Raw genomic sequence first — 27,033 nt, 5'->3', positions numbered from 1 at the left:
ACGTCTTTGTAGCTTTGAAAGTTGACAAAAGATCTTCACACATTTACTGCAATGACATGGCTTTTCACGTGTGTGTTTGCTGGTCAGTACTTATATATACATAACATCTACTTCTACATTCACTGCATTTGAATGATTCCTGTGTGTGTTTTCTGGTGCCTTTTTTGACCTGAAATATTTATGAATAGTAATAAAACCCCCCCTTTTTTTTCTTATCTTTGTCTTTTTTAGAAACTTGGCTGTGAATGGAGCACAAATGAATATCACGGATAGAAGATATTGTTACGAGCACAACGCAATCCACAAAACTATATACACTAGAGATATGAGCACGGATCTATATCGAATCTTAATATAGATACCACATTTCAATATTGATTTCCCATCGGTAAAACGAGTAGAAGGGGTGATACTCTGTAGGTAAAGAGTACATTATTTTCGAAGGCCGTAGAGTTTACAACCACTAGTCTCTTTAGTCTCTGCTTTCAAATGTGACACTCTCAGACTACTGACCGTAGAAAGGAATTAGGATATATAAGGATATGGGAGTAGTGGCTAGCTAAATAGCATGCAAGACGGATTGGTCATGGGTACTATACCTGACCGGATTAGAGCTCTCTCTCCTTCCTTTCTTATCTCTTACTATTCTTTTTCACTTAATAATTCTTTTTGTTCTACTACTCAGCATCTACTGTCTGTCACTTATGAATCGTTTCCTTCACCAGTCGGACATTGTCTGCTCCATTTTCTTTAAGTTCCTTTGAACGCAGTATGAAATTGGGGTACTATACCCTTCATTGTCTTCAAATGTAAACATTAATGTAATTTGCTGCTTTATACCACACACCTTGGAAATGTGCCCTACACTGTTAAACACAATGTTCCTTTTACAATAATTTATTTTTGTAATGGCGCATTTGGGAACTCTGTGTGGCGTTAAACACAGAGTCTCTCTTCCCTTGTTATTATTTTGCTCACTATATTGCTTGCAAAATGTCCGTGGTGGTCATGTGACCAAAAGCCCGTGTGCTCGAAACGCGTCTGTTTTTGTGCCCAATAAAGAAATTCTAAATCGTACCTGGCTGGTGTGGCTTGTCGTCCCTTCGTTCAGCGGGAGGATCGAGTGGATATGGATATATATATATATATATATATATATATATATATATATACACACGAAAACTCCTCCACGCCACTTCCAATCCACACGGACCAGCGAGGCGTTCACACAGGAGACGGACCACAGGATCAGTTACAGGTTTTCTTTATTTTGGCAGATACAGCTGGAAAAAGTGCATTACGCGTTCCGGGCTACGCAAGCCCTTGCTCACATGTGTATATATCCATTGTCACATTCCTTGCACTTGAATGGTGTTTACAGTGTGTATTCGTTGATATTTTCTTAATGTTAATGATTCACTAAAGCTACTTTTACATTCATGGCAATGATATGGTTTTTCCCTAGTGTGTGTCCTCTGATGCTGTTTTAGTTGTGATAATCGACTAAACCTCTTCAAACATTCTCTGCAATTATATGGTTTTTCTCCTGTGTGTGTTCTTTGATGGTGATTTCGGTCTGATAATCGACTAAAGCTCTTCATACATTCACTGCACTTGAATGTTTTTTCCTGTGTGTGTTCGCGGATGAATCCTTAATGTTGAAGATTCACTAAAACTACTTTCAGATTCACTGCACTGGCATGGTTTTTCTCCAGTGTGAGTTCTCTGGTGCCGTTTTAGGCTTGATAAATATATAAAGCTCTTCCTACACCCATTGCACTTGAATGGGTTTTCCCCAGTGTGTGTATTCTGATGCTGTTTTAGGTCTGACAATCGAATAAACCTCTTCCCACATTCACTGCACTTGAATGGTTTTTCTCCTGTGTGTGTTTTCTGATGCTGTTTTAGGTGTGATGATTGACTAAAGCTCTTCAAACATTCACGGCACTTGAATGGTTTTTCCCCTGTGTGTGTTCGCTGATGAATCCTTAATGTTGAAGAATTACTAAAACTTCTTTCACATTCACTGCACTGGAATGGTTTTTCCCCTGTGTGTGTTCGCTGATGCTGTTTTAGGTGTGATAATTGATTAAACCTCTTCACACATTCAGTGCAATTATATGGTTTTTCTCCTGTGTGTGTTCTCAGATGGTATTTTAGGTCTGATAATCGACTAAAGCTCTTCAAACATTCACTGCACTTGAATGGTTTTTCCCCTGTGTGTGTTTGCTGATGAATCCTTAATGTTGAAGATTCACTAAAACATCTTCCACATTCACTGCACTGGAATGGTTTTTCCCCTGTGTGTGTTCGCAGATGTTGCCTTAATGCTGATGAATCACTAAAACTTCTTCCACACTCACTGCACTGGAATGGGTTTTCCCCTGTGTGTGTTCGCAGATGTTTCCTTAATGCTGATGAAACACTAAAACTTCTTCCACATTCACTGCACTGGAATGGTTTTTCCCCAGTGTGTGTTCTCTGATGCTGTTTTAGGTCTGATAATTGAATAAACCTCTTCTCACATTCACTGCACTGGTATGGTTTTTCCCCAGTGTGTGTTCTCTGATGCTGTTTTAGGTCTGATAATTGAATAAACCTCTTCTCACATTCACTGCACTGGAATGGTTTTTCCCTTGTGTGTGTTCGCAGATGTCTCCTTAATGCTGATGAATCACTAAAACTTCTTCCACATTCACTGCACTGGAATGGTTTTTCCCCAGTGTGTATTCGCTGATGCTGTTTTAGGTGTGATAATTGATTAAACCTCTTCTTACATTCACTGCACTGGAATGGTTTTCCCCCTGTGTGTGTTCGCAGATGTCTCCTTAATGCTGATGAATCACTAAAACTTCTTCCACATTCACTGCACTGGAATGGTTTTTCCCCAGTGTGTGTTCGCTGATGCTGTTTTAGGTGTGATAATTGATTAAACCTCTTCATACATTCAGTGCAATGATATGGTTTTTCCCCTGGGTGTGTTCGTTGATGTCTTTTTAGGCCTGATAACTGAATAAAGCTCTTTACACATTCAGTGCATTTGAATAGTTTTTTCCCTGTGTGTGCTTGCTGATGGGGTTTTAATATTGATGACAAACTAAAGCTCTCACTGCATGTGTCTGAGACTTCTCTCTTGGTTAGCGTCTCTTGCTCTGGTATATACTTGTTTACATCCATTGACTGTACATCCTGAAGGGCCAACATGACTGGTAAAGCACTTGTGTTATTCTTGCATTCCCTGTATGAGTCGTATTTTGCACGTTTGTTTTACGATTAAAGAATAAAGTGCAATGTCACCAACTACTTTCCAATCTCATAACGTGTGTAAGGCTTCTTTGTGGGCGATTGTGTCTTTAGACTGGATAATGGTTCTGCACGCTTGCGGGTAAAGATTCCTTGTCCTTCTGGTCGGTGCACACTGGGACAGTGCTCTGTATTTTAGACAGCAGAACCCTTATTTCTTTTAACCTTCACTTGTCTGACTCCACTCCGTTGCGCTTTTCAATGCTTGCTGTGGATTGGTCTGAAACAGTTTGCAATGCACCTTTAGCACAGAATGGTTGCCTGGTGTTATTTAAGGAAGCAGAGCACTGCTGTAACCACCTCATACCGACCTCTTGATCAAAGCTATTATTGGACATGTTTACACAAGAGGAGGTTTATCAGTGTTGTCTTCATTTTCTAGAGGTTATTTCTTCGTTTTGAGGCATGGAGGTGCACAGCTGAGACTCGTGGAATCACTGAATTTCTCGTGTCCCTTGTCCCTTCTTTCAGGATGTCTCAGTTTATGTTCGGGTCCGGCTGGCTCTGACGGCACTTATGTTTTCCTGAATACTGGAACTCAATATTTCGGACTTCGTCTTTGCAGATTTACAGTGTTATCTTCCTTATTTTGAAACATTTCGTACAATCAAAGATTGTTTTCTGTCAGATGTAAAAAGATTTAAAATTACTTAAAGGGAAACATAACGGAATGTGCATACACAATTTTTAATTGATTCTATAAATATCTCTTAATTACCATTTTTGAAACTTATGAAGGCATATTTAGCCATACACAGAAATTTACATAAAAGTTGCTTTGAATATGTCACATCTTACTTATTTCAGCAAAGGTGTTCATGAGTAAGTTAGTAAAAAAAGGGCGCTCGCATAAGACTCATACACTAGTTACAGCTTTAGGTAGATGCATGTGGTCAAGGTTTTGTAAAACAAGAACAGCTCTTTGAGTAAGAGATGTGAGATGGATCAGGAAGACTTGAGACAGAAGGGTGGACATCAGGATGTTGCGCCATGAATCAAATATTGCTGCTCGCAGAGGTGCCTGGCTTCATCCACTACACCCACAATATGCAGTAGAGCAGCAGTTTCATGATTGTATTTACTTTGGGGTTTTACTTCTCTCAAATATTTTTTAGTTTGTCAGTATTATCCACCGGGGTGGGAATTCCCTGAATAGACTAGGCGATTGAGCTGTCCTGCTCTGTTGTTTAGTTGCCCTACCTCTAACTTTAGAGCTTGAGATAGCACACCAGCCTGGCGGCCTGCTAGTAGACAACTGTGGTGCATCAGCGTAGCAAGAGCACAGATGGTGCGCCAAAGCCTGTTAGCACCCTTTCACCTCTGGATCTTGCTCAGCACCCGAAATAATCTTAAAAACATCTCTTAAGTCAAACTGCTCTGTCCATATACCCTGCACCTCTGCTGCCCTCCACACAAGGAAGGGCCTGTTCTCAAATGTATTCACCTGCACCTCACATAGGTGCAGGTGCATAGACCTGCTTTCAACATTCCTTTTCCAGCACAAAACCTGCAAACAACATTTTCTAACCATGTAATTCCCATGGCTTTTCATGGATCCCTCCTCCTTTTGTTTTGTAAATATAGTTTTATTGGCATTTTTCATCAAAGGGAACATCTTGTACCACAGTACAGTTATGCTCATCAGTCCCATAATACAACATAATCAATGATAGTCATGCTGTTTATGCAACAAATTCTTCATACCCAACCCCCAACGGCCCTCCCCACCCCTGACAGTGTGCCCCGTTCAACTCATACAAATGCAACAACCATGAGTACCCTCCTTCGAACAATGTGCTCCATCGTATCCAATAGTATTAGGGGGACAACGTCCGTGTATGCCCACCAGTCCTGCGCTAAGAACCAGTCCGCTGCAAAAGCGGGCTACCCATCCAGTCCCCAGCTCTATAGCACTTCCTCCTCTTCATCACTCGAACTATCCACCGGCCGCTGCAGCTCTGTCACCATCGCCTCCCATGCCCTTGCCACCTCCATTGCCTTGTCGTTATCTAGTCGCCTGGCCTGTTGCAGCCGGAGAGAGCTCTCAGCACGCGCCCAGCGCAGGAAGCCCGCCTTCCATCGCGCATAACTGGGGCCACGGCACGATTTCCAATGTAAGGTGAGTTCTCGTTTGGCTAGAATTAAGCCCAAATCACAAAACTTACTAGTGACTTTTGTCCGGGGGGTGTGCGGAAACCAGAGCAACAATCAAGCGCCCATGTCTACCTCTATCCGTCGATCCGTGACAGCGTTCAAACAAGCTACCACCGCGATCCAATAATCCGCTAGCGTTGCGCATGACCAGAACATGTGGGTGAAGTAAGCCCCGTCCGTACCGCATCTTGGGCAGAGGGACGTGGCGCCCCCAAAGTATTGTGAAATCTTGACCAGTGTCAGATACGCTCTGTGAAGCGTGAAAAACTGGACCAATTGGAACCTGGCGTTCCGCGTGCCCTACCAGGCGCGCCAAACTAGTTGAGGCCACGTTGTCTCAGGGATGGTCCTCCCAAGATCCAGCTCCCATCTGCCACGCAGCCCGTCCAAAGGTAACATGGCCTCTGTCGAAAGCCTCTGGTAGAGACAGGTAACGGCTTTGAATGGATCCCTCCTCCTACTCATGCAATTCAACATCACCTGTACAAACCACTGTGGCCACATTTAATAGAACAATCCTGAGGTGCGCTCATTCTTTCCACAAGATGGAGAATGCACCAGAACAGCACACACTGCACATAAGATAAAGATAAAGTGCCTTCTGCGACTCTCACACATGCCTGGCAATGACACAGTCCCTACACAGCTTTCACAAAGGGCCACAAGCTTAGCACTGCTTTTCAAATACACACAAAATGCCAGAGGCACAGATCGACAATGTAAAATAAAAGTATTTTACAGTGTGAAATGCACCGCCAAATGATCCAAAGCGTGCTGCATGCCACCAAGGTTCTTTACTATCTCAACTGCGTTATGCAGCAGCACAGCTTGCTGTCACCAAAGTGTCCTTCCTTTGAAAAAGATGCTATGCATGTGGTATTTGTACAGCACAAACCTAACCTAAAAGAAGCTGAGCTCCCTATCGGTCCATGGCAGGGACAGAGTCAACGAGTGATAGGTGAGGCGGCTGGATAGTGGATTGTTACTGCATTGTGATCGAAGAGCTTGAAACTAGCAGCATGTGTGATAATTCCTCAGCAGCTTTCCCTCTATGACATGTAGAGCGGGTGCAGGCCCAGATCATACAGAAATAAAACATTTATAGCTCAGTAATATTCAGAGATATAGAAGCGGAAAGTAGGATGCTGGCTTCCAATAACACAGCACTGAGCACTCCACCTCAGCCAATCTTTAACGATTGTTTGAAGAACAGAGCAACAGGAAGGTGTTTTAAAAGCCGACCATCGACCTTTCACCAGCTGCACACGGGGAACTGTATTGGCTAGATGAACGCTATGCTCCTGCAACCGCTCAAGTCATGCATACAGGCGCTACAACATGTTAGCCAAGTGTCCTGGAACCCTCGATTCCAATTCACTCAATTTAACTACACACATTACAGTTAACTCTACCCCAACCGTATCAAGAGCGCGTTTCCTGATTCGACACCAGAATGTCCGTGCTGTAAACTGGCTGACGCCAGCTTCTAACATATGGTGTGGGTGTGCACACCACTACAGGTGTCATGGCTTGAGGTTACAGCCACCATAGCAGAACTCACAGACCATACACTGTCAACTACCCCTGAATCCTGCCTGCTAGGCCTTCACCCTAAAGCAAAGGGGGGCAAACACTTACACCGGTTCATAGACCTTGCATATGAACTTTTCAAGAGACAAATAGGAATGTCTTGGAAAGCGGCATCTGTGCCGGACACTAAGAGGAGGCTGCATACTCCCCTGCACTGTACACGAGCAGAGGACAACACACTACACATGCTACTCTCTATAGGAGTGGGGAGAAGGGGTGGGGGTGTGGGAAAGTAGGATCTGCTTTCATGGCTACCCCCACTTTTTGCTGGTGTCATACTGTTTTTCTCACTAGTCTGATTTTGATCCTGCTAATCAGGACCCCAGTCACTGGGCTTCCTCCCTATATTGGCTATGGTGAGTACCTTGGTACATTCCTAATTGGCTGCTGGGGTACCCTTGCACGTCCCTAGTATATGGTACTAGGTACCTAGGGTCAAGGAACTCCAGGGGACCCCCATGGGCTGCACCATGTGTTATGCCACCCGTAAGGGACCCTCCAAACTCTGACCACAGGCATGCCATTGCAGCCTGTGTGAGTTGTTGCATCTACAATTGTACCCACGTATGATGTATATCCTCCTGTTCATGTGATCTCAATTTCCCCGTCGATGGTGGGACCAGGAGCCGCGCTGGCAGATTGCATGGATTAGACATTATGTTGATCTACCCTTACGTGTTCCCGGCAGCCTCCTCCTTACATCCTACTTCCTTATAATGTATTGTTTTATTGACGAACGGTCTGCTATTAGGATTGGCATGTTTCATAGTCCTCACCATCCTCCTTGCCGTGTGATCACCCATTACCTTAGCCCCCTCGCTGCCAGGCCTTTTGCCCCCCTTGTGCCACTTCCTTTTTTGGCTATTTGGGGGAGTTTGCGCTTAGGCACCCGTACCTTTTTGTCCACATAAATTAGCGTCCTTTTCTTCCAACATCCTTAGTATTCTAAAGGCACCCAGGGTTTGTGGATTCTCCTGGAGGGGAGAGAGAAATTAGGCAAAATACCGCAAAAAAAAACTTTAATGGGAAAATAGTGCTGCAGAAGACAGCGTCAGTTTTTTCCCTGCAAATGGTATCAGCAAAGGGTCTGTGGTGTTAAAATCACCATCTTCCCAGCTTTCAGGAACAGGCAGACATTTGTCATAAAACCAAAATTTTCTACACAGTTTGGCATTTTACTAGGAAATAGCCTATTTTCATATTTTGTTGTCCTTTCAACATCCTTCAAGTTAGTGGTAGAAATGGGTGTAAAACCAATAATGGCTCTCAGAAAGCTATAGATTTATGAAAAAAATACATAATTCTGAATTTAGCAGGAGGTCAATTGTGTAGATCCTTCAAGGTTTTCCTATAGAAAGTAACAGTTGAAATAAAAAAATATTGAATTTGAGTTCAAAACAACAGCCATTTGTGCCTACATATTCACCTGTAACTTCTTCAAACTATGCTAGATTTTTTAAAGCAATATACCGTTATATTCGCAGGACCCCTCTGGTAGCCGGGATATATCGGGATTGTAGATCCACGAGGAACCCGAGATACCCAGAGCCAATAACTAAGCAGCACCTTTCAATGGGTGTTCATTGTGTACTGGGTATACTACAATTCATTTGGTAAGATATAAAGAGTGAATAATAGGTATCAAGGAAACCTATGTATTTCTCATATTGGGAACAAGATTTGGAGTTTAGAAGCAGTGGTTATTTGCACATCTCGGAATTTGTGCGTAGCAATGCCAGCATGTGAATTAGGGGGCATTTTTCAAAATGTCTTCTTTTTTACACGCTGTCTTACATTTGGAAGGCAGAAAGGTGTAGAAAAACAACTGGTAATAACACTTGTTCTACTATTCTGGGTTCCACTAAGTCTACCAATACAAACGGCACCTCACTCGTGTGAGTAGGCCTAGTGCCCGTGACAGATAATGGGTTAAAATGCAACATGGGCATTTTTTGAAACCTAGACACCCAGGGGAATCCAGGATGGGGGCACTTGTGTGGCTCTCACCAGGTTCTGTTACCCAGAATCCCTTGCAAACCTCAAACTTTGTAAAACAAAAAAGATTTTCCTCACATTTCTGTGATGGAAAGTTCTGGAATCTGTGGGGACCCACAAAATTGCAACCACCCAGTATTCCGCCAAGTCTCTCGATAAAATTGGTACCTGTGGGTAGGTTTAGTGCCCGCAACAGGAAACAGCCCAAAAACAAAATCAAAGTGGTCACATATTTTTTTGCAAGGAAAACTGACCCCTTTTTTAGGTCTCGTGACCTATCAATGCGCGCAAGCGCATTGAGGGAGCGAGAATTCAAGTGCTGAAAACAATCGTGAAACCAAGGGTTTCGTTCGTGCAGTTTTCTTAAAGTTCACGTGAATCACGTGAGCAAACAAGCACGCGCATTCACGGCCACACAGCACATCAAAGGGCTTCGCCCAGTGTGCGCTCTGCGGCTTCTCCTCCCCTAACACGCTGGCATTCACGGCCGCACAGCACATCAAAGGGCTTCGCCCAGCGTGCGCTCTGCGGCTTCTCCTCCCCTAACATGCTATCTCAGCTCTCCTGCCCAAATCCTGCTTCCCTCCGGCCACTCTCTAATTACCAACAGCCACCCAATCGCCCTACTACAGCAAGAAGGATGCACTGCATTCTACGAGACCTACTGGCAACGCCAGTGCTTGTTTTTACAGAGTTTTATATATCGCAAACTTGACCCGAATTGGGTATCAAAGCGCCTTAGATCGCTACAGTTGCATTACATGAGGACACATTCAGTTTTGCTAGTCACGGGTAGATTAAGTGATTTGCCCAGAATCACAGGATGTTCATCTGTCATTGCCGAGACTCGAACCCAGTTCCCCAGGTTCGAGGGCGACAGCCCTAGCCGTTAGGCCAACTCCTCTCCACTTTTTTCACAATGTGCCTACCTGTGCATTTTGGACCCTAGATCAGCCGGCACTTAGGGAATCATAGCAACAGGAAATTGCCCAAAACATACTGTGGAGACTTCAAAATTATCGATCACAAAAAGGCAAGGTTTTGCGAGGGACTCACTTGTGCTTTTGGTCACGGGCTTGGCGGCCATCTAGGGAAACCTACCAAACCCAGACATTTCTTAAAAACTAGACACCCGGGAGAGTCCAGGGAGGGGTGACTTGAGTGGATTCCCCAATGTTTTCTTACCAAGAATCCCCTAGAAATCTCCAATTTTGCTAATAAAATTATATTATCTTCACATTTCCGTTTGAGAGCACCATGCCGGCACAAATTTCCTACCACCCAGCGTTCCCTTTAAAAAATAAAAATGACACCTCACTTGTTTGGGTGTCCAATGCAGAATCGCCTAAACAAATGTAAAAAAATATATGGTGCTTAGAGCTCACAGTGCTAATTCCTCAATCTCTACATTTTTGGCCTTTCCCAGTCGCAGACCCTTGGCCACCCAAACAAGTGAGGCATCATTTTTTTTCAGGAGAACGAGGGGAACGTCAGGTGGTAGGCAAATTCTGCCAGCATGGTGTACCCACACAGAACTGTGAGAATTTTTTTATTTTTTTGCAGCGATCCCCAAGCTGAGATCCACTCGATTCTCCCCTTTTCAATGATACCTCTCCTGTCTACCTACGTGCTCGGGGTGAGATAGCCCCAGGAGCATGTAGGCAGTGAAAGTGAAATGAGGCGATCGGCAAATTTCACTTTCACTGTTGTGACGTCAGCACGCCATGCGTGCTGATTGTCAGTACACTGAAAAAAAGTGCTTTGGGCAGCTCGGAAAGCTCTTCACCAGATCTCAAGGCTGTTTGCAGCAGAAAGATTTCAAAATAGTGGGCTTTGGATGTAACAGTTACTTCCTTGGCAACGGAGCGCCACAACCTTGGACGTAACCGTTACGTCCAAGGCATGGAAGGAGTTAGTAGATCTTGCTCTGACACTGATGTAACTGGCAATGCTTCCCAACCATGATGTGCTCTACATATGGGCCAAATATTATGTAATTGATGTTCCCTGCAACCTGTATCGCTCAAAGAGTTTCCACTTGTTGATGTTTTACAAAAATAAAAAATGCAATCAAATATTTATGAGATAATGAGATGCAAACATACCTCCATTCTGCACATCCTGGGACTAGACTGCTGGAAAGAGATCGATGGGAAATGAGAAAGGTTTGGAGGTGATCAAATCAACAAAACATTACCTGAAAGAACAAATAAAAAAAATTAGTAAGGAGAAGATAGATGGATATTAGAAATGACAATAGGGACAAGCAAGAGAATGAAATAAACTCACTAGCCCTGTGATTTTGTACAGAGCAAAAAAAATAAAAAATGTTTTAAAAGTTTGCAAAACACTGGAAAAAAAACATAATTTAGAACCCATAGAAACTGAAAACAGAAAAGCCTATGCATCTTATTTTCAATGTGCATTATCAGAGAAGAGGACTTGCTGCATACACGGAAGGATTATCAACGATACCTAGTGTGTCATGACGTTGCACTAGGTGCAGTTTTCTGTAGTCATGCCTTCCAATGGGCTCTGGGCAGTGCAGTCTTTTTGTAACTGCGTTTAACTTGGATGCTGATAAAGCTAGGAATGAAATGCTTAATACACGAGACTTTCTGAATCTTTACACTTAGGAAAATCTAAATTTTGAGCATGCATACAACACATAATGTGAAGTGTGCATTTGGATTAGAACAAACAGAAGAGCAAAAGGGAGAGAAAGAAGCAAATTGGTTGCGGCATGAGGCAGGGATGTCCCCTTTCACCCATACTCTTCCTGGCAGCACCAGAGACCCTCATATTCACTCTATACTGCTCAGAAGACATTTGGGGAACTGAAACTAAAGCTGACAACCTGAAAATTAAGCTGTATGCAGGCAACATACTCCTCACTTTACCCTCTGCAGAACGTTTGCTGCCAGCGCCGATGTTACCATATGAGTCTCACCCTTGATGGTCTATACAACGAGGGAAGCCCTCCTTGCACATCCATTTTGGTAAATCGCCACCAAGATGAAATATTACGAGTATTGATTACTACTAATTTTCCAACGATGATCAAAGACAATATGACTGCACTGACTGATCAAATGCACATAGAGTTCACTAAATGGATCAAACTGCAATTGTCGCTGTGGGGGACGAGTCCAAACTGTGAACATGGTGGTAGCCCAATGTTTAAGTACATTTTCAGCATGCTGCCTATACTGTTCCCGGCATCAGAACTATGCCTAATAGACGCAGCCATTAAAACATACTTCTGGCGAGGTGAGACACCAGGACTGGCCATGCTCTCACAGGAAGCATATCATTCTGCCACAGATCTGGAACGCACCAATTGGGTACTCTTGAAACAACGCCTATGGGTGGGCTACGGGACCACAGGGGATAGCCCTCACAGATACCTCAAACAGAACTGCTTTGTGGGCCTAGCGCTGCAGAGGCGATGAAGGGGGAAAATCTTCGCCATCATGTATACTTCCTGGGACCTCGTTTCTCTCACAGATTGAGATCATAGACCCAGAAGGTCACTATGTGGTATTAGCAGGCAAATTGGATAGCAAAGCTATAGCCTTTGTGAACATTTATGCCCCCAATGTGGGCCAAGCTATCATTCCTATTCTCCCTAATGTTCTCGTCACCCAAATACATCATTACTATATGTTATTTGAAGGAGATTTTAACTGCATGGTTGATGTCACTTTAGATAGATCACACCCCCACTGCCCACATCCCCACTACATAAAACTGTTGACGCATTTCGATGTTGGATTAACAATTGAGGATTTGTTGATACCTGGAGATCTTAGCTCCGGAGGGCGGCTTCGATTCTTATTACTTGGGTTCACACACGCTATCAGTACACTTAAGTACCTTTTTATGCTCGTATAGTGTACATGCGAGAGCTAGAAGGGTCGAATGTCTAGCGAAAAGTACTGTGACCACCACCCGTTATTACGGATTCTGGTCTGGGCGTTGTCCAGACCGCGCACTGCGGCATGAAAGCTCAATACTGCAAAGCTTATGACCCAGTCTTCAGATCTACCCTAGGGAACGTGATCAGTAATTACTTTATGGAGAATACGGGTACGACTTCCACACTAGCGGAGTGGAAAGCATTCAATCTACTGGTACGTGGTTGCAGCATCTCAGCAGTAGTAGGGACTCGGGCTCCGCTTCATACTGAGATTAAACACTTGGAGCACCTCTTAATAAAACTGGATCTACCAACAGAGGGAGCACAGGTGCTTCATGACAGACTGAGAGCAGAAAGGGAAAAACTCCTCAAACTAGTGGAGCAAATCCCGGAATACGATTATGGAGCAGATATAAAACTAGGGCACACATAGAATGTTATAAATCCGGCAGATTAGTAGTGTGGTTGGCCAATCCTGATATACAGGGTTCCCAAAATACTGCAGATGCGCCACAAGGGGCGGATGACCTCGTTTACAGGTAGGCCGAGATTAATACGGCCTTTGCTGTCTATTATTCTAACGTCTATGGGTGCTCTGATGTGGCCCCCACCCAGCCAGTGCAGGATTATGTTCTATGGGCAAGTACAAAGCAAATGTCACTGGTAGTGGCTGCATCCCTAGGAGATGATATCACAGTCCAGGAAGTGAGGGGGTGAATAAAGCCCTGTGCACCGTATGAGGCTCAGCTGGTTTGCATCCGGAATTCTATGCATCGTGTGTAGACACGCTTACCCCAATCTTGACTACATTGCTTAATGTAGCAAGAGCAGTGAGGGGTCTCCCACCAATGAAGGGAGAGTCCCTATTTTTTCCACTCCACAAAAAGGGTAGAGTGATAAGATAACATCCTATGACTGCTCTCCATATTAAATGTAGATTATAAACTGCTTAGTTAAAATGTTGGTGACTGGGCCCCGATCCAGGTGATCTTATTCAAACGGATCAAATGGGTTTTATACCTAAACCCAGTATGAGCCCTAACATTCGCCTAATGCTCCATAGCCCATTAGTGGACTATCCTAAAGCACTAGTGATTGGCACTGACACAGAGACAGCATGTGACTATCGGCGCTGAGACTTTCTTTATGCTACTCTGGCCAGCATGGGACTGCGGAATGGCTTCCTCACCTGGACACGTCTGCTATATTTGCCCCTGAAGTCTCCGGTCTGAAATGGGGTGTGATATTATATTAGCACCCTGTAGGGTGGAGACCGATGCCACACAGGGTTGCCGCTGTCGCCAGTGCCATGTGCCTTGGCTGTTGAGCCCCTTGCCCTGATGCTCTGCACCACCGATCACTATCGAGGAATAGTGATTGACGGCCACCCCATCTATATGTCCCTATACGGGGATGATTTATAAGTGTACCAGCGTGGGAAACACGCAAATGTGGACCACGCATTTAGCTCTTTGGATGATTTTAGCCAGATGTCGGGAGTCCAGGTGAATTGGGATAAGTCGAATGCATTCCGGATACACACTCCGAAAATAGCCGCAATTCTGCCAGAAATGAGGCACGATCTCTGCTCGAAACCAGTCACATTATGCTACCTGGCCATTCGAATTTACTACAACTTGGCCGGTCTTGGCCAATCTTCAACTAGCAATGATTTTTGCAGACTTCCATAAATTTGTGGCTAATGCTTCCTCTATCCGTCGCAGGCAGCGTCATACTGCGAAGATGGTTTTCCTTCCCAGTCTCTTGTATTACTTTGCATCTCACCCAATTTGGCTCACATAATCCATCTTTTGGGAGATGAACTGCCTATTGATATACCTCATATAAGGCACAGGACGTCATAGACTGGCATTAACCAAACTACGGCTCCCCTCTGATGGAGGTGGGTTAGCCGTCTCTTACTTGGAGCTTTATTGCCTGGCGACACACCTGAAATGGCCAGCTTACTGAAGACATTGTTGATGGGGGAGGAGGGGGCGTGATAGCGACTGGCGTACACTTTCTCTCCACCAGTACCACGCTATGGGCCAGATTGATGAGCCCTAATGCTCAAACAAGCGTTAAATATTCTGGTCTTTTTCTGGATACCCTGCAATTTCAATGGGCCTGGGTCTTGCAGCGAACACAAATGAGGGTTCCGTATGCGAAGACCCTTACACTGTCGGCATTACTACAACTCTCGCATGAGGGATATTGGTCTGGGTTGTGGGAGAGAAAGGGTAGGAAAGTGCTAGGGAACTGGTATCAGGTGGAAAACTAAGGAACTTTGTAGATCTCGTAAACAAATATACTCTACCCTCCCACCACTATTTACTGTATGAGGCAGTGGCAGCAAACATGCAGAGGGCATGGGGGAGGACAGGCAAGAACCCCCGGAACACAGAGGCGTAGAAACCATGCAGAAATAGCACCAATCCACCAGGTGGGGGTGACTTTTGAGAAGTTTATTGATATCCAGAAGAACCAGTTACACAGGTGTAAAAGGCCCAGTGGATCCTTGCAACAATAACACTATTCAAACCATCATATAAGAAATTCCATCTTCTCCCCTTTTTTAACACCTCACACACACATACAGAACCACAGAGACACTACCACACACAAAACAGGACAAGAAAGCAACACAGAGAACCAGAGGAAAGCAATACCCAAGGTAAATATGAAAAACTAGCCAGACGCAACTCAACATGTAAGAGGAGCGTATCTTTTAGGTACTTTGATAACACGAGTACTCCTTCTTAAGCAGGAACTCTGCACCATTCCCTGCAACAGACACTTGTTTGTCACTTACATTTTTTTTCACTTTCATTATTACATTTTCCAATTATTGCACCATTGCCCATTCGAACCACGAACAGCATTGCATCTAACCTCAATGACTCCAACAGGATCTCAAAATTTCAAAGATGTCTTTCTTAACAAAATGGGGTCTTCCTGACACATGCCGAATCACCCATTTCGAATTTGACCTCCTTGACATATTTTTCGTTACACCTCACGTCCCTCTGACACCGAGCACAACTGTTTGTCTCTCAATTTCCCGGCATCATCACTTGCTGTAGACATTCATCACATCCTTGACCCATCACCTCCATCTTCAAAAAGGACACAACGAGGACACCACTTTCCTCCCCCTCTTGAGTGTAAAAGGTGCTTTACCAGAGATCGAATGAGGTGTAGATCTATAAGCCCACACTAAATCTCACAGTCTACTCTGTCTACTCTGGATGTCACCGCGCTCTGGATACACTCCACTTTTAGTTGGCCTGAGGGTGGTACAATGGCGTGCATAAATGTTCCACCCCACACTTGCCTAAAATCTCTGTCATGGTGGAAGAAGTAAATTGAACTCCATTGTCAGTGAGCAGCTCCTCGGGAGTCCATTCTCTATAAAAAACACTTCACAAACAAAAGGAATCACAGAGTTCGTGTTGGGTTTGGCTATACCACGTACTTCCACCCACCTGGAAAGATGATCCATCATTACAATAGTTCATCATATTGGAAGGTAATTCATGAAAAGGGTCCCAAAAAAATCAACCACAATTCTCTGCCACACCTCACCAGGACCTTAAACAGCCACAGCTGTGCACACAGAGGTCACCAAATGTTTATCACTCAAACAGCATGGTGCACAATTTCTCACTAATCCTTCTACCTCCACATCCACTCCAGGGCACCAGAAATCATTTCTTATCCTGCGCTTAGTGGCACTCATACCCAGAAGGCCTACATGAGCTGTCTCCAAAATCATTTGGTGGAAACATCCTTGTGGAATTAACTTATCACCTCTTACCAACAATCCTCCTTCCAAAGATAGCTCATCCGCCACCTTGCAATAAGATTGCAAAGAATTCTCCAAAGTTTTTTCCCTCAGCCCCCCAAATTTCCCAAAATTCATGACCTTGGTCAATACAGTATCCTCCCTCAACCGATCACACAATTCCATTAAATTGGAACAAATGACCAAATCTTCAACTTATGCAATGATACATGCCTCAATTTCTTCCTGTAAATCTACTGAACACAAATCTAATGGTAACCTACACAGAAAGTCCACTCTAATGTTCTTTCATCCTGCAATTTTAATCACAGTAAAACTCCAAACATTTGATAGATAATCTGGCTGAGGATCTTAATTTGGATTCTAGACAAAATAGCAACGAGTGGTCTGTGATCGGTCCTCAAGCTAAATTTTCTTTTCAAGAGATATGGCTTACACTTGCCGACACCCAAAACGCATTCCAACATATCACTTTCTATCACAGAATATTGTGTTTCCAAATCTTTCATGCTTCTGGAAGCAAACCTTACATAGACTTCCGTCCCATCCATTACTTGTAGCAAAAAAACTTAGCTTGGTCGAGCAGTAAGGCAGTATCAGAGGACAGTGTTAAGCATTTGATGTACACACTCAGTCAGCAAATGACAAATAAACGTGGCACAGGTATGCATTAAATACTTTTCAGTAATAAGTTACTGGATATAGAACAGTTTGAAAATGCAATAGAAATTGTACTTTGTTTGATTTACAGGGTATGCAGAAGGATGCAACAGTTAGCAAATACAGAACATTGAAATGAATATGCTTTTTCAGTAATTTTCGCTGCCTGTAGGGAGATGGACCACCTCAACACTTTAGGATTTTCTCCTTTTATTTGCATTAGCCATCTGAGAGGTCTGTGATCAGTTTGAACTAGGAAGTGAGTACTAAACAAGAATGGTCTAAGGGAACAAACCACAGCAAAGGCCTCCCTCTCAAAGGCACTCCAACTCTGCTCCGTGGGGAGACGCCTTCTACTTATAAAAGCAACAGGTTGGTCTTGGCCTTCATCATTGGTCTGGGATAGACCGCTCCTATCGCTGGCTCAGAGGCGTCAGTCTGCACTATGAACTGCTTGGCATAATCTGGGGGCTTCAGAATTGGTGCTGAGCACATTGCTTCTTTCAGGGTGCCAAAAGTCTTTTGACAACTAACTGTCCAGTTTACCTTTATGGGCATTTTCTTGGAGGTGAGTTCTGTGAGGGGAGACACAATGGACCCATATCCCTTCACAACCCTCCTGTAGTACCCAGTCAAGCCAAGGAATGCCCTGACTTGGGCCTGGGTTGTTGGAGATGCCCAGTACAGGATAACCTGGCTCTTGGGCTGTAAAGGTTGTACCTGGACTCCACCAACAAGGTGGCCCAGCTACACCACAGTGCCCTGCCCTAGCTGGCATTCGGATGCCTTGATGGTTAGGCCTGCCGTTTGCAGGGCTTTTAAAACCTTCCCAAGGTGGATCAGGTGATCCTGCCAGGTGGAACTAAAGACAGCAATATCATCAAGATAAGCTGCACTAAAGGACTCCAACCCAGTCAGGACTTGATTCACCAACCTCTGGAAGGTGACAAGGGCATTTTTTAAACCAAAGGGCATAACAGATTTCTCATAGTGCTAATAGTGCTCCAACAGTGTAGCAGAAAAGCAGTGGGGTACGCACACATTACTAATTGATCAGAACAAATCTCAGTAGTGTTGAAAGATTTTTCAAAGTGTATTAAACAGCAGTTCAGAATGCACAATCCATTGTGCACATATTTCTCATACAGCAGCCTTGTGTGTACAGATTCCAGAGTACAGTAAACATCACTGAAGTGTACACTGATTTCTCCTCGAGTAGTAAAAGGCTGTGCAGCGTCCTATTATTTCTCAAGGTGTAGCAAACAGTAGTGCAGTGTGCACATATATCTCATTGTGCAGTAAACAGCAGCATGCAATGCTTTATCATAGTCAATTACAAGTAATGAAGTGTGTACACAGAGCATAGTAAAAAGCAGTGCAGTGTGCACAGATTCGTCAGTACAACAAAAAGCAGTGCAGCCCATATATTGCCGTCACACAGAAAAAACAGTGTGGTGTGAACAGATTACTCAGTGTAGTAAATGCAGTACAGTGTGCACAGATCCCTCATATTGCAGTATGATGCAGTGCAGCGTGCACAGATTTCTTAAAGTGTAGTAAGATGCAGTGTTGTGTGCACAGATCCCTCATATTATAGTATGATGCAGTGTAGCGTGCACAGATTTCTTAAAGTCTAGTAAGATGCAGCACAGTGTGCACAGATCCCTCATATTGCGGTATAATGCACAGCAGCGTGCTCAGATTTCGTAAAGTGTAGTAAAAAGCAGGGTGGACAGATTCCTCAATGCAGTAAAAAGCAGTGCAGCATGCACAGGTGTCTCACAGTGCAGTGGGATGCGGTGTAGAATGCATGGATAGTGCAGTGCAGATCAGTGCAGCGGGCACTGATTCCTCACAGTGCAGTAGTTTGTAGAGCAGCATGCACGGATTCCTCACAGGGCAGGAAGATGCAGTGGAACATATTTGCCATAGTACAGTAATATACAGTCCAGTATGCTGAGATTCCTCACAGTGCAGTAAGATGCGGTGCAGCAGTGCACAGATCCCCTCTTTAACACACATGATGCCCATAAACACCCCCAGGGCCGGAAGGAAAGCCACCAGGGGCCCCGGATAGAAGAGCCCAGCTCAGCCTCAGGGCCCCCGGATAGAAGAGCCCAGCTCAGCCCCAGGGGCCCCGGTTAGAAGAGCCCAGCTCATCCCCAGGGCCCCGGATAGAAGAGCCCAGCTCAGCCCCAGGGCCCCCGGATAGAAGAGCCCAGCTCAGCCCGGCTCCTGCAGAGATTCCCTCCAGGATTATTCAGTCTATTTCTACAAACACAGCAGAAGGTGCTGACAATCTCCTACCTGAGCAGAGACCTGTGCAGACGTGTCCAGGCTCTCTCCTCCTCCTGGGACTTGGGGGAGGGGGGCAGGGGCAGATCTGGGATCTAGGGGGGCAGATCTGGGGTCTGTGAGGGTCTGCAGATGAAGGTCACGGCCCCCACAGACAGGGCTCCTTCCTCCTCGGCAGCAGGCTGCACACACCAGGAGAGACAGGAAGTGATATCGCCGCCGCTGCCGGTGCTGTCTCTGCCGCCGCTGACCCGGAAGAGGAAACCCTTCTCCTTTCATACAATGTGCAGTTCAGTGGATTCATCAGCAGGTGAGGAGCGCCCTCTGGTGGCCGCTGATGGAACAGCCGCCTCCAGGCTCCAGCATTAAATATTTCACATAAGCAAGCATTTATACCTGTAAAGACTTGGGGTTTTAGATTTTTAGATGTTACAGACAGGGTTGACACCTAAAACCATCTGAGATGGCAACACTAGTCACAGACATGGATGGTCTTAAGACACACAATACAAACACAGCATTTACAATCCAGCACGCCACACAGATGCAGCATTACTAGGCTGTCAGTGCGATGGATATGCAGTTTGTTTTAATTTTAGGAATTATTCATTTTAGGGAATCTCGGTTGTGTTAATGTATTTTCCTAATTGCATTGGCTGGTCTGTTTTAAAGTGGGTTTGAGTGGGAGCCTGACTCGTGCACAATCTAACATTTAAACACAGAGTTACATAATATTTGTTTTGGGAGAGTGTCCCAGATGGTATTTATGTATTATGTATATACAGTTTGATTATGAGAATGCTTACATTAATCCAGGATTGGAGTTTTAAGTGTGATTGTATATTTCATGGTGTAAAACATTTGTTTTAAAGGATTGAACATTTCTTTATGAAATACAGATTGTGAGGATTGATTTTGGATAGAACTGACCAGGATTCAACCACTTGGATGTTTCATAGGTGGGGACTTTTCCACAGGTACACTGGACATCTTGTGGCGTTCTTCATGCCCAGGGGCTCCATGTGTTGTACACTTTTTGCGGTGTGTTTTTAGGTCTCGCCTACGCAGCGCACATGCCCTGCATAGGAGACCTTTAGCCGTCGTTCAGCTCTTTTTTAAGCACTGCACTCGTGCTTGTGGCGGCATACACCTTGCGGGAGCGCACAGGGGCACGCCACTAGCAGGAGTGTGTCCTTCGAAAAAGAGCAGACTACTCTCCGAAGCACGCGCCTCGCTCCGCCTCTCCATCTTGCTCGCGCTTCTTGTTTCACTTTCCCTTCCTTTGCACTTTGAGGTTTATTCTTTGCGGATGCATTTTTCATATGCTTAAATTATTCTTTGATGTTTGCAGATTGAGACTCACTCACCATTCACAAGCTCATACAACGTTATTCAGGCTTTGAGCCAGCGCACTAGTAGAAATGAGCACTGCACTTTTAAGGTGGACCAAGATTATGACGTTCGCGTCATGTTTTTACATCCGGTTTCTACATAAACACACTATGTTTTCTTGCGTGCATTGACTACTTTGTTGGTTTCGGGTTATATATGGATGGCGGTCACAGATGCACCGGTAAGGAACGCTTATATGTCTTTTTTCTGATACTTTTTCACTACTATGACTTGGTCTTGTTTTCACATTTGTTGCCATGTGGGATTAGATTCGGGTTGAGCCAATCTCCATTCATAATAGCTTTCACAGGTAGCAGTCACGCATTTGTTGTTAAATTATAGAAGTATTCCTAGGCTCTCGTATTCACTACTCTGGTCTGCATTTTTACAGGGTAGCATATTCCAACTGTATTGTTTTCTGTCTTTTGATCAGGTTACCACGCATCCCTGTGTCCCCTTACCGGTTTCTGATTTTTGCTTAAGAATTTGGGGACTCTGTGTCCTTTGCTGGTGAGTTTTTTCTTCCTACGGATCATTTCACCATTGGGTTCATTCCAATTCTCTAGTAACGTTTTATGGCCTATTTGTTTTCAGTTGGAATGGGACATATGATGTCCCAGTCTGCCTTTCATCCACGTCGGGTTCCTTAGGTATTGTAGTACAGCAATTAGCATGGCCAATAGGTCTAGCTTTTTGGACCTAATAAGTATTTCGTTATGCAGCACAATTTCCTTGGTGCAACAACATCAACTGTTGCATGGCTAAACACTTATAAGGTTCCAAAGGCAAGACCTATTGGCTATGCCAATGCTGGTTTGTTCTTGATGCAACAGAGTTCTTGATAATAAAGAACCTAGGGCATATTATCAAGGGGGTTTATCTCCGCTTTTTTGGCTTTAAAAGCCAAGAAAGCGAAGATAAAATGATCTCCCTATTACCTAGCTGTCGCTAACACCAGTTAGCGACAGCTAGTAGGAGATAGCGACCATCTTAGGCCCCACTTTGCATGTCAGTGATATTTATCACTAATGACATGCAAAGTGGGCGTGCCAAGATGTTAGCGACTGGAAACAGTCGCTAACATCGCTATCTCCTATTACCAACTTTTGGAGATATTCGCGCTAAGCGCGAATATCTCCAAAAACTAACACCTGCCCTGAGCAGTTCTTAGCCATGTTATCCAATGGGAGGTGGATAACATGGCTAAGAGCATTAGCTCGGTAATGCATGAATATCGCTGACTTTTCAGCGATATTCATGCATTGCGGCCGTTTTTTATCGCATTTGCGATAAACTTTGATAATAGCAAGGTTTATCTGCGATAATTTTTGACGATGCTTAGCGTTAAAAAATTTGTTGCTAAGCATCGTTAGCGATAAATATCGCTTAACGTTGGAAATATGCCCCCCTGTTTGTTGTGGCACATTTTGGGTCTTTTTTTCCTTCTTATATTTCTGTTACCCGACTAGTGAACACATTGGTACACCTTGTGGTTGCTTTTGAACTAAATAACCGAACATGAACTGATAAATACTCTTGGAGATGGTCTTTTGGCGTAAAGTGATATAGCATGAAATAGAGTGTTGTGTAGTGGCATTGAGAGGCTTTACATTGCTGTACAGTGGAGTATGGTGTGGTATACACTGCAATTGCGTATAGTAGAGTGGCATACACTGGAGTGCTTTAGAGAGGAGTGGGGTAGAGTTGTTCTAGGTTTAAAAACAAGTTTATTTAGACAATTGTCCATAAAACATTATAAAAAAATACACATTAATTAAAACCCTTAAAATAAACCCCCCTCCTCACCACCCCATCTCCATTACATTTCATTTTTTTAAATTCTTTTTAACAAATCGTAAGAGCCGAGCAATCCCAACTGCCACATCTAAATATTGCATCTCAGAAAGTAACTCCACCGCTTTTTTCCTATGAAGAGTATCATATTTAAAAAACAAAGGTCTTAAAAGCTTGAAAAGATTTGCAAGATAAAAAATGCAGTCCATAAGAATATGCATAATAGTGCATTTGGCTTTCAAAGGGCAGAGACAAAGACCACTATTATTTTGCACCCCTGTCCTATATGGGTGGGATGAATAGATTGGATTACATACCCCCCTCCCAAGCCCATTAGGATTTCTTTTCTCAAACCTGGATCTGGTAACTGTGATAAATAGGGAACACAAAATTCTGGCCAAGTGAAGCCAACGAGAAGCTATTAGATGAGTTCTTCTTTAAATTTAATACATCACATTGTTGTGACACCATAGCAGCAGAATCTCTCAATACTCGTTTGCCTGGGAATGTGAGCCAGGATGTGACTGTACCACTATTTAAATGGAGATTCTTCATTGCAGTCATTCTGGTTCTAACAGCCTTTGCCCACATCCTTTCTCCTCTTTGGCTCTCTTCCCAACACAGTCTGGATAATTTAACCACCTCATCATTCTCCAGCAGGATGTTGGAGTATCTTGGCCTGGGTGGCGGCTGCCTTGTTCCAAGATACCAGACTGAACTCTCTCCTTATAGCCTGGATCATGGTGTCTTGTGGGAGTGAAAGAAGTCTTTTAAGCACTACTTCTTCCAGTCTGTCCCATTCATAGGTTGGATCAAGAGAAAATATCTCTCCTCCATACAGGCCGATTGGTGGGAGCTTCCCTTCATAGGCTTTAATAATGGGATATGGGATAGGCCCCCAAATCTGCCATTGAATTTATTTATTTATTTATTTTCGAAATTTTTATAGCGCAACAAATACCCTAAGGTGTCTCGGCGCTTGTGAGCTACTAGAAATAAGCCATTAACTTACTGGTTGAACAACCATGTCTTTAAGAGCCTGCGAAAGCTCATCAGGTTCGGGGCAGTATTAATAGCCAATGGCAAGAGATTCCAAAGTTTTGGAGTGGCCACCAGAAAACGTCTGTCTCCCCAGGTGGCAGTTCTTGTACGCGGTACAGGGAGGAGACAGATGTTAGCCGATCTTAGTTGCCTCTTGGGGGTGTATAGCTGAAAGGCTTCTGTGAGGAACCTGGGTCCAACGCCATGTACTGCCTTATAGGCAATGCAGAGGGCCTTAAATTTGATACGGCTTTCGACTCTCAGCCAGTGGAGATGACGAATGGCAGGAGTGGTGGGCTTGCGACGAGGAATGTTAAGAAGAATCCTTGCAGCCGCATTCTGAATAGACTGCAACTTCATTAGGACACGCTTCTGTGTGTTTAAAAAGAGAGCGTTCCCATAGTCTATTTTTGAGAAAACTAAGGTAGAGACCAAGGTCTTCCCAGCTGAGGTATGGAGGTAAGGCAATAGTTTCTTAATTTTTTTCAAAATGAAGAATGCTGAAGAGACAACCTTGTTTGTGTGGAGGTCGAAAGACAGTTTACTGTAAAAAATCACTCCCAGGTTTCTGGCCTTTTCTACTGGGACAGGTGGAGGGCCCAGCTTTTCAGGCCACCAGATAGAAGACCATTCAGGAGAGAGCCTGCCGAAGGTCATGATCTCGGTCTTATCCGAGTTAAGCCTCAGACAGTTCAAGGCCATCCAAGTGCTGACCTCGAGCATGGCTCTCTGGAAGTTGGCTGCCACAATAGGGCCATCTCTATGGATTGCCAGAACCAGCTGGGTATCGTGTGCGTAGGATGTAAGCCGTACCCCATGGGCCTTTATTACCCTCGCTAAGTCTGCTACGTAGATGTTAAATAGCATAGGACTTAGCGAGGAGCCCTGTGGGACTCCACAAGGGAGTGCGGAGATAGGGGAGTAGAAATCTCCCAGCCTCACTGTCTGGGTACGGTTTTCCAGGAAAGATGAAATAAGGTCCCTGGCCATACCATTTATCCCCAAGGCTGTGACACGGTCGACCAGGATACCATGGTCGACCGTGTCAAAGGCTGCAGACAAATCCAGAAGGATCAGGACAGCCGCCCCTCCCTGGTCCATGATAGCCCTGATCTCATCTGAGGCCTTTATCAAGGCGGTCTCCGTTCCATGCCCTTTCCTGAACCCAAACTGCGTTTCGTCGAGGAGTTGGTAAGCCTCGACGAACTCTGAGAGTTGTTTGTTCATCAGAGATTCGCATATTTTGGCAGGAAAGGGCAGACACGCAATGGGTCTGTAACTGGCCACAGCCGTAGGGTCCAGGGAAGGTTTTTTCAAAAGGGGTTTGATTACAGCCTTCTTCCAAGGACTGGGGTATTGACCTGTCTGGAATGCAGTGTTAAGATAAACAGCTTGCCGGCAAGAGGGCCTTCTGCCTAGTGGCATCCCAATGCGCGTCCCAATTCAAATTTTTCCTAAAAGTTAAACCCAGGTATTTATACAGAGCAACTTGTTCCACCAACTGAGAATCAAGATACCAGGAAAAACTCTGCACTTTTTTCCCCAAAATCATAATTTTCATCTTTTCCAGATTAATGCGAAGCTTGTTCTGCTTACTGTAAGAGGCCAATGTGTTAAGTTTCCTCTGCAAACCAATTGGCGTGTAGTACAATATAAAAACAACAATTGATGGACGGAAAGTTGCACAATGGCAAAACATTCACCCCCAGTCACAGTTGGGTTTAATCCATCGTTATTTTGCTAACCACACCACCCCAGTTCAGACATTAGTGTAGTCCAATAAAACCAAATCATCTGCATAAAGCAGACAAGCAATATGCCAGTCCCTAATTTTATGTGAGAAAGACTTTATTTGGGAAATAACTGTTGGGAGGGTTATCCAAAAATAGACTAAAAAGTAGGGGTGCTAAAACGCACCCCTGACACAGGCCATTGTCGATAGATATTCTTTGGGACAACCGTCCTGCCTTATCTAGCTCCACCAGGGCCCAATTGCCAGAGTGCAGGGATTGAAGAGCCCCAAGAAGGTATGGTTGTAAGTTCCAAGCAGGAGGTTTTCCCCATAATATCCCTGTCAAAAGAATCGAAGGCTGTCCGGAAATCTACAAAGCAACTGCACAATCTATGATTTTCCTCCAGAGCCTATCGAGTAATAGCCCACAAGGCAAAGCAGTGGTCTGTGGTGGAATGACCCTCCCAAAAGCCCCCTTGTTCTAAAGGGATTCTCTTGGTTTCAGTGGCCCATTCTTCAAGTTTGGCTAAAATAATCTTGGAGAATATCTTTAGTGAAATATCCAAGAGGCTTATAAGCCTGTAATGCATCGGGTCTATACCGCTCCCTTTGTTTATAATCGGTTTCACACCCTCCAAGTGTTGGTCTAGCTGTACAGGGAATAAACGAGCATTTAAGTCCCCCGCCATTATCACTGCTTCTGGGCATTTTGCCACTAAATGCTGGAAAGGTGATTCAAATAATTCCAGCCATTGATACATTTGGCGATGATCTTATTTGTGAATATAAACATTTATAAGCAAAAAAATAACAGAGGACATTTTTACCCACAACCATTTCCAATACAGATAACTGCAGACCACTTGAAACGTTTATGACCTCTAACGGTCTCTTAATCACCTTAGTCGATATTAATGTTAGTAGACCTGCAGATGCTCTCCCCGTACCCCGGGAATGACCTTTGCTATTCAAGGCCATAAAGCCTTCAACTGACTGGTTCTCTCTTAGCCAAGACTCCTGAAGGAATACCGGATGAAAGGGTTTCAAACTTTCTTCCAGTTCACCGCTGTTCTTCAAGCATTCAAATCCATGGATATTCCAACTTAGGATTCTTAGATTTTGAGAGGACTCCTCATTCTAGAGTAAGGTGGGCCTAATATTCCAGTTAACTTCCGCCGGCAAGTGTCGCAGAGGGGCAAACCTATTACTTTGAGCACATACTAATTGTCTAGATTGTGAGATTGGCCTATCATTTACTGTAACCACTCTCAGGTCGGTGGGTAGATGGCTACTTTGTTGTGTAGCTTCGGGCCTTTGGGACGGGATGTATAAGGATCATTCCCATTGAGTTGC

General features: G+C 44.3%; 1 protein-coding gene across 1 annotated transcript in view; it reads right to left on the bottom strand.

Annotated features, from left to right (window-relative positions):
• Positions 1-1,251: 1,251 nt before the first annotated feature.
• The window catches only part of LOC144806338 (uncharacterized), a 55,744-nt gene continuing 29,962 nt past the window's right edge, over positions 1,252-27,033 (bottom strand). The window contains exons 3-4 of the mRNA XM_078672723.1: positions 7,303-7,314; positions 1,252-3,002 (exon numbers count right to left, since the gene is read on the bottom strand). Coding sequence (XP_078528849.1) covers positions 1,606-3,002; positions 7,303-7,314 — 1,409 coding nt within the window. The 3' untranslated portion in view covers positions 1,252-1,605. The remainder of the gene's footprint in view (positions 3,003-7,302; positions 7,315-27,033) is intronic.

This window comes from Lissotriton helveticus (assembly GCF_964261635.1).
Source record: "Lissotriton helveticus chromosome 1_1 unlocalized genomic scaffold, aLisHel1.1 SUPER_1_unloc_64, whole genome shotgun sequence".
Classification (NCBI taxonomy): domain Eukaryota; kingdom Metazoa; phylum Chordata; class Amphibia; order Caudata; family Salamandridae; genus Lissotriton; species Lissotriton helveticus.
This window is presented reverse-complemented; position numbering and strand designations above follow the sequence as displayed.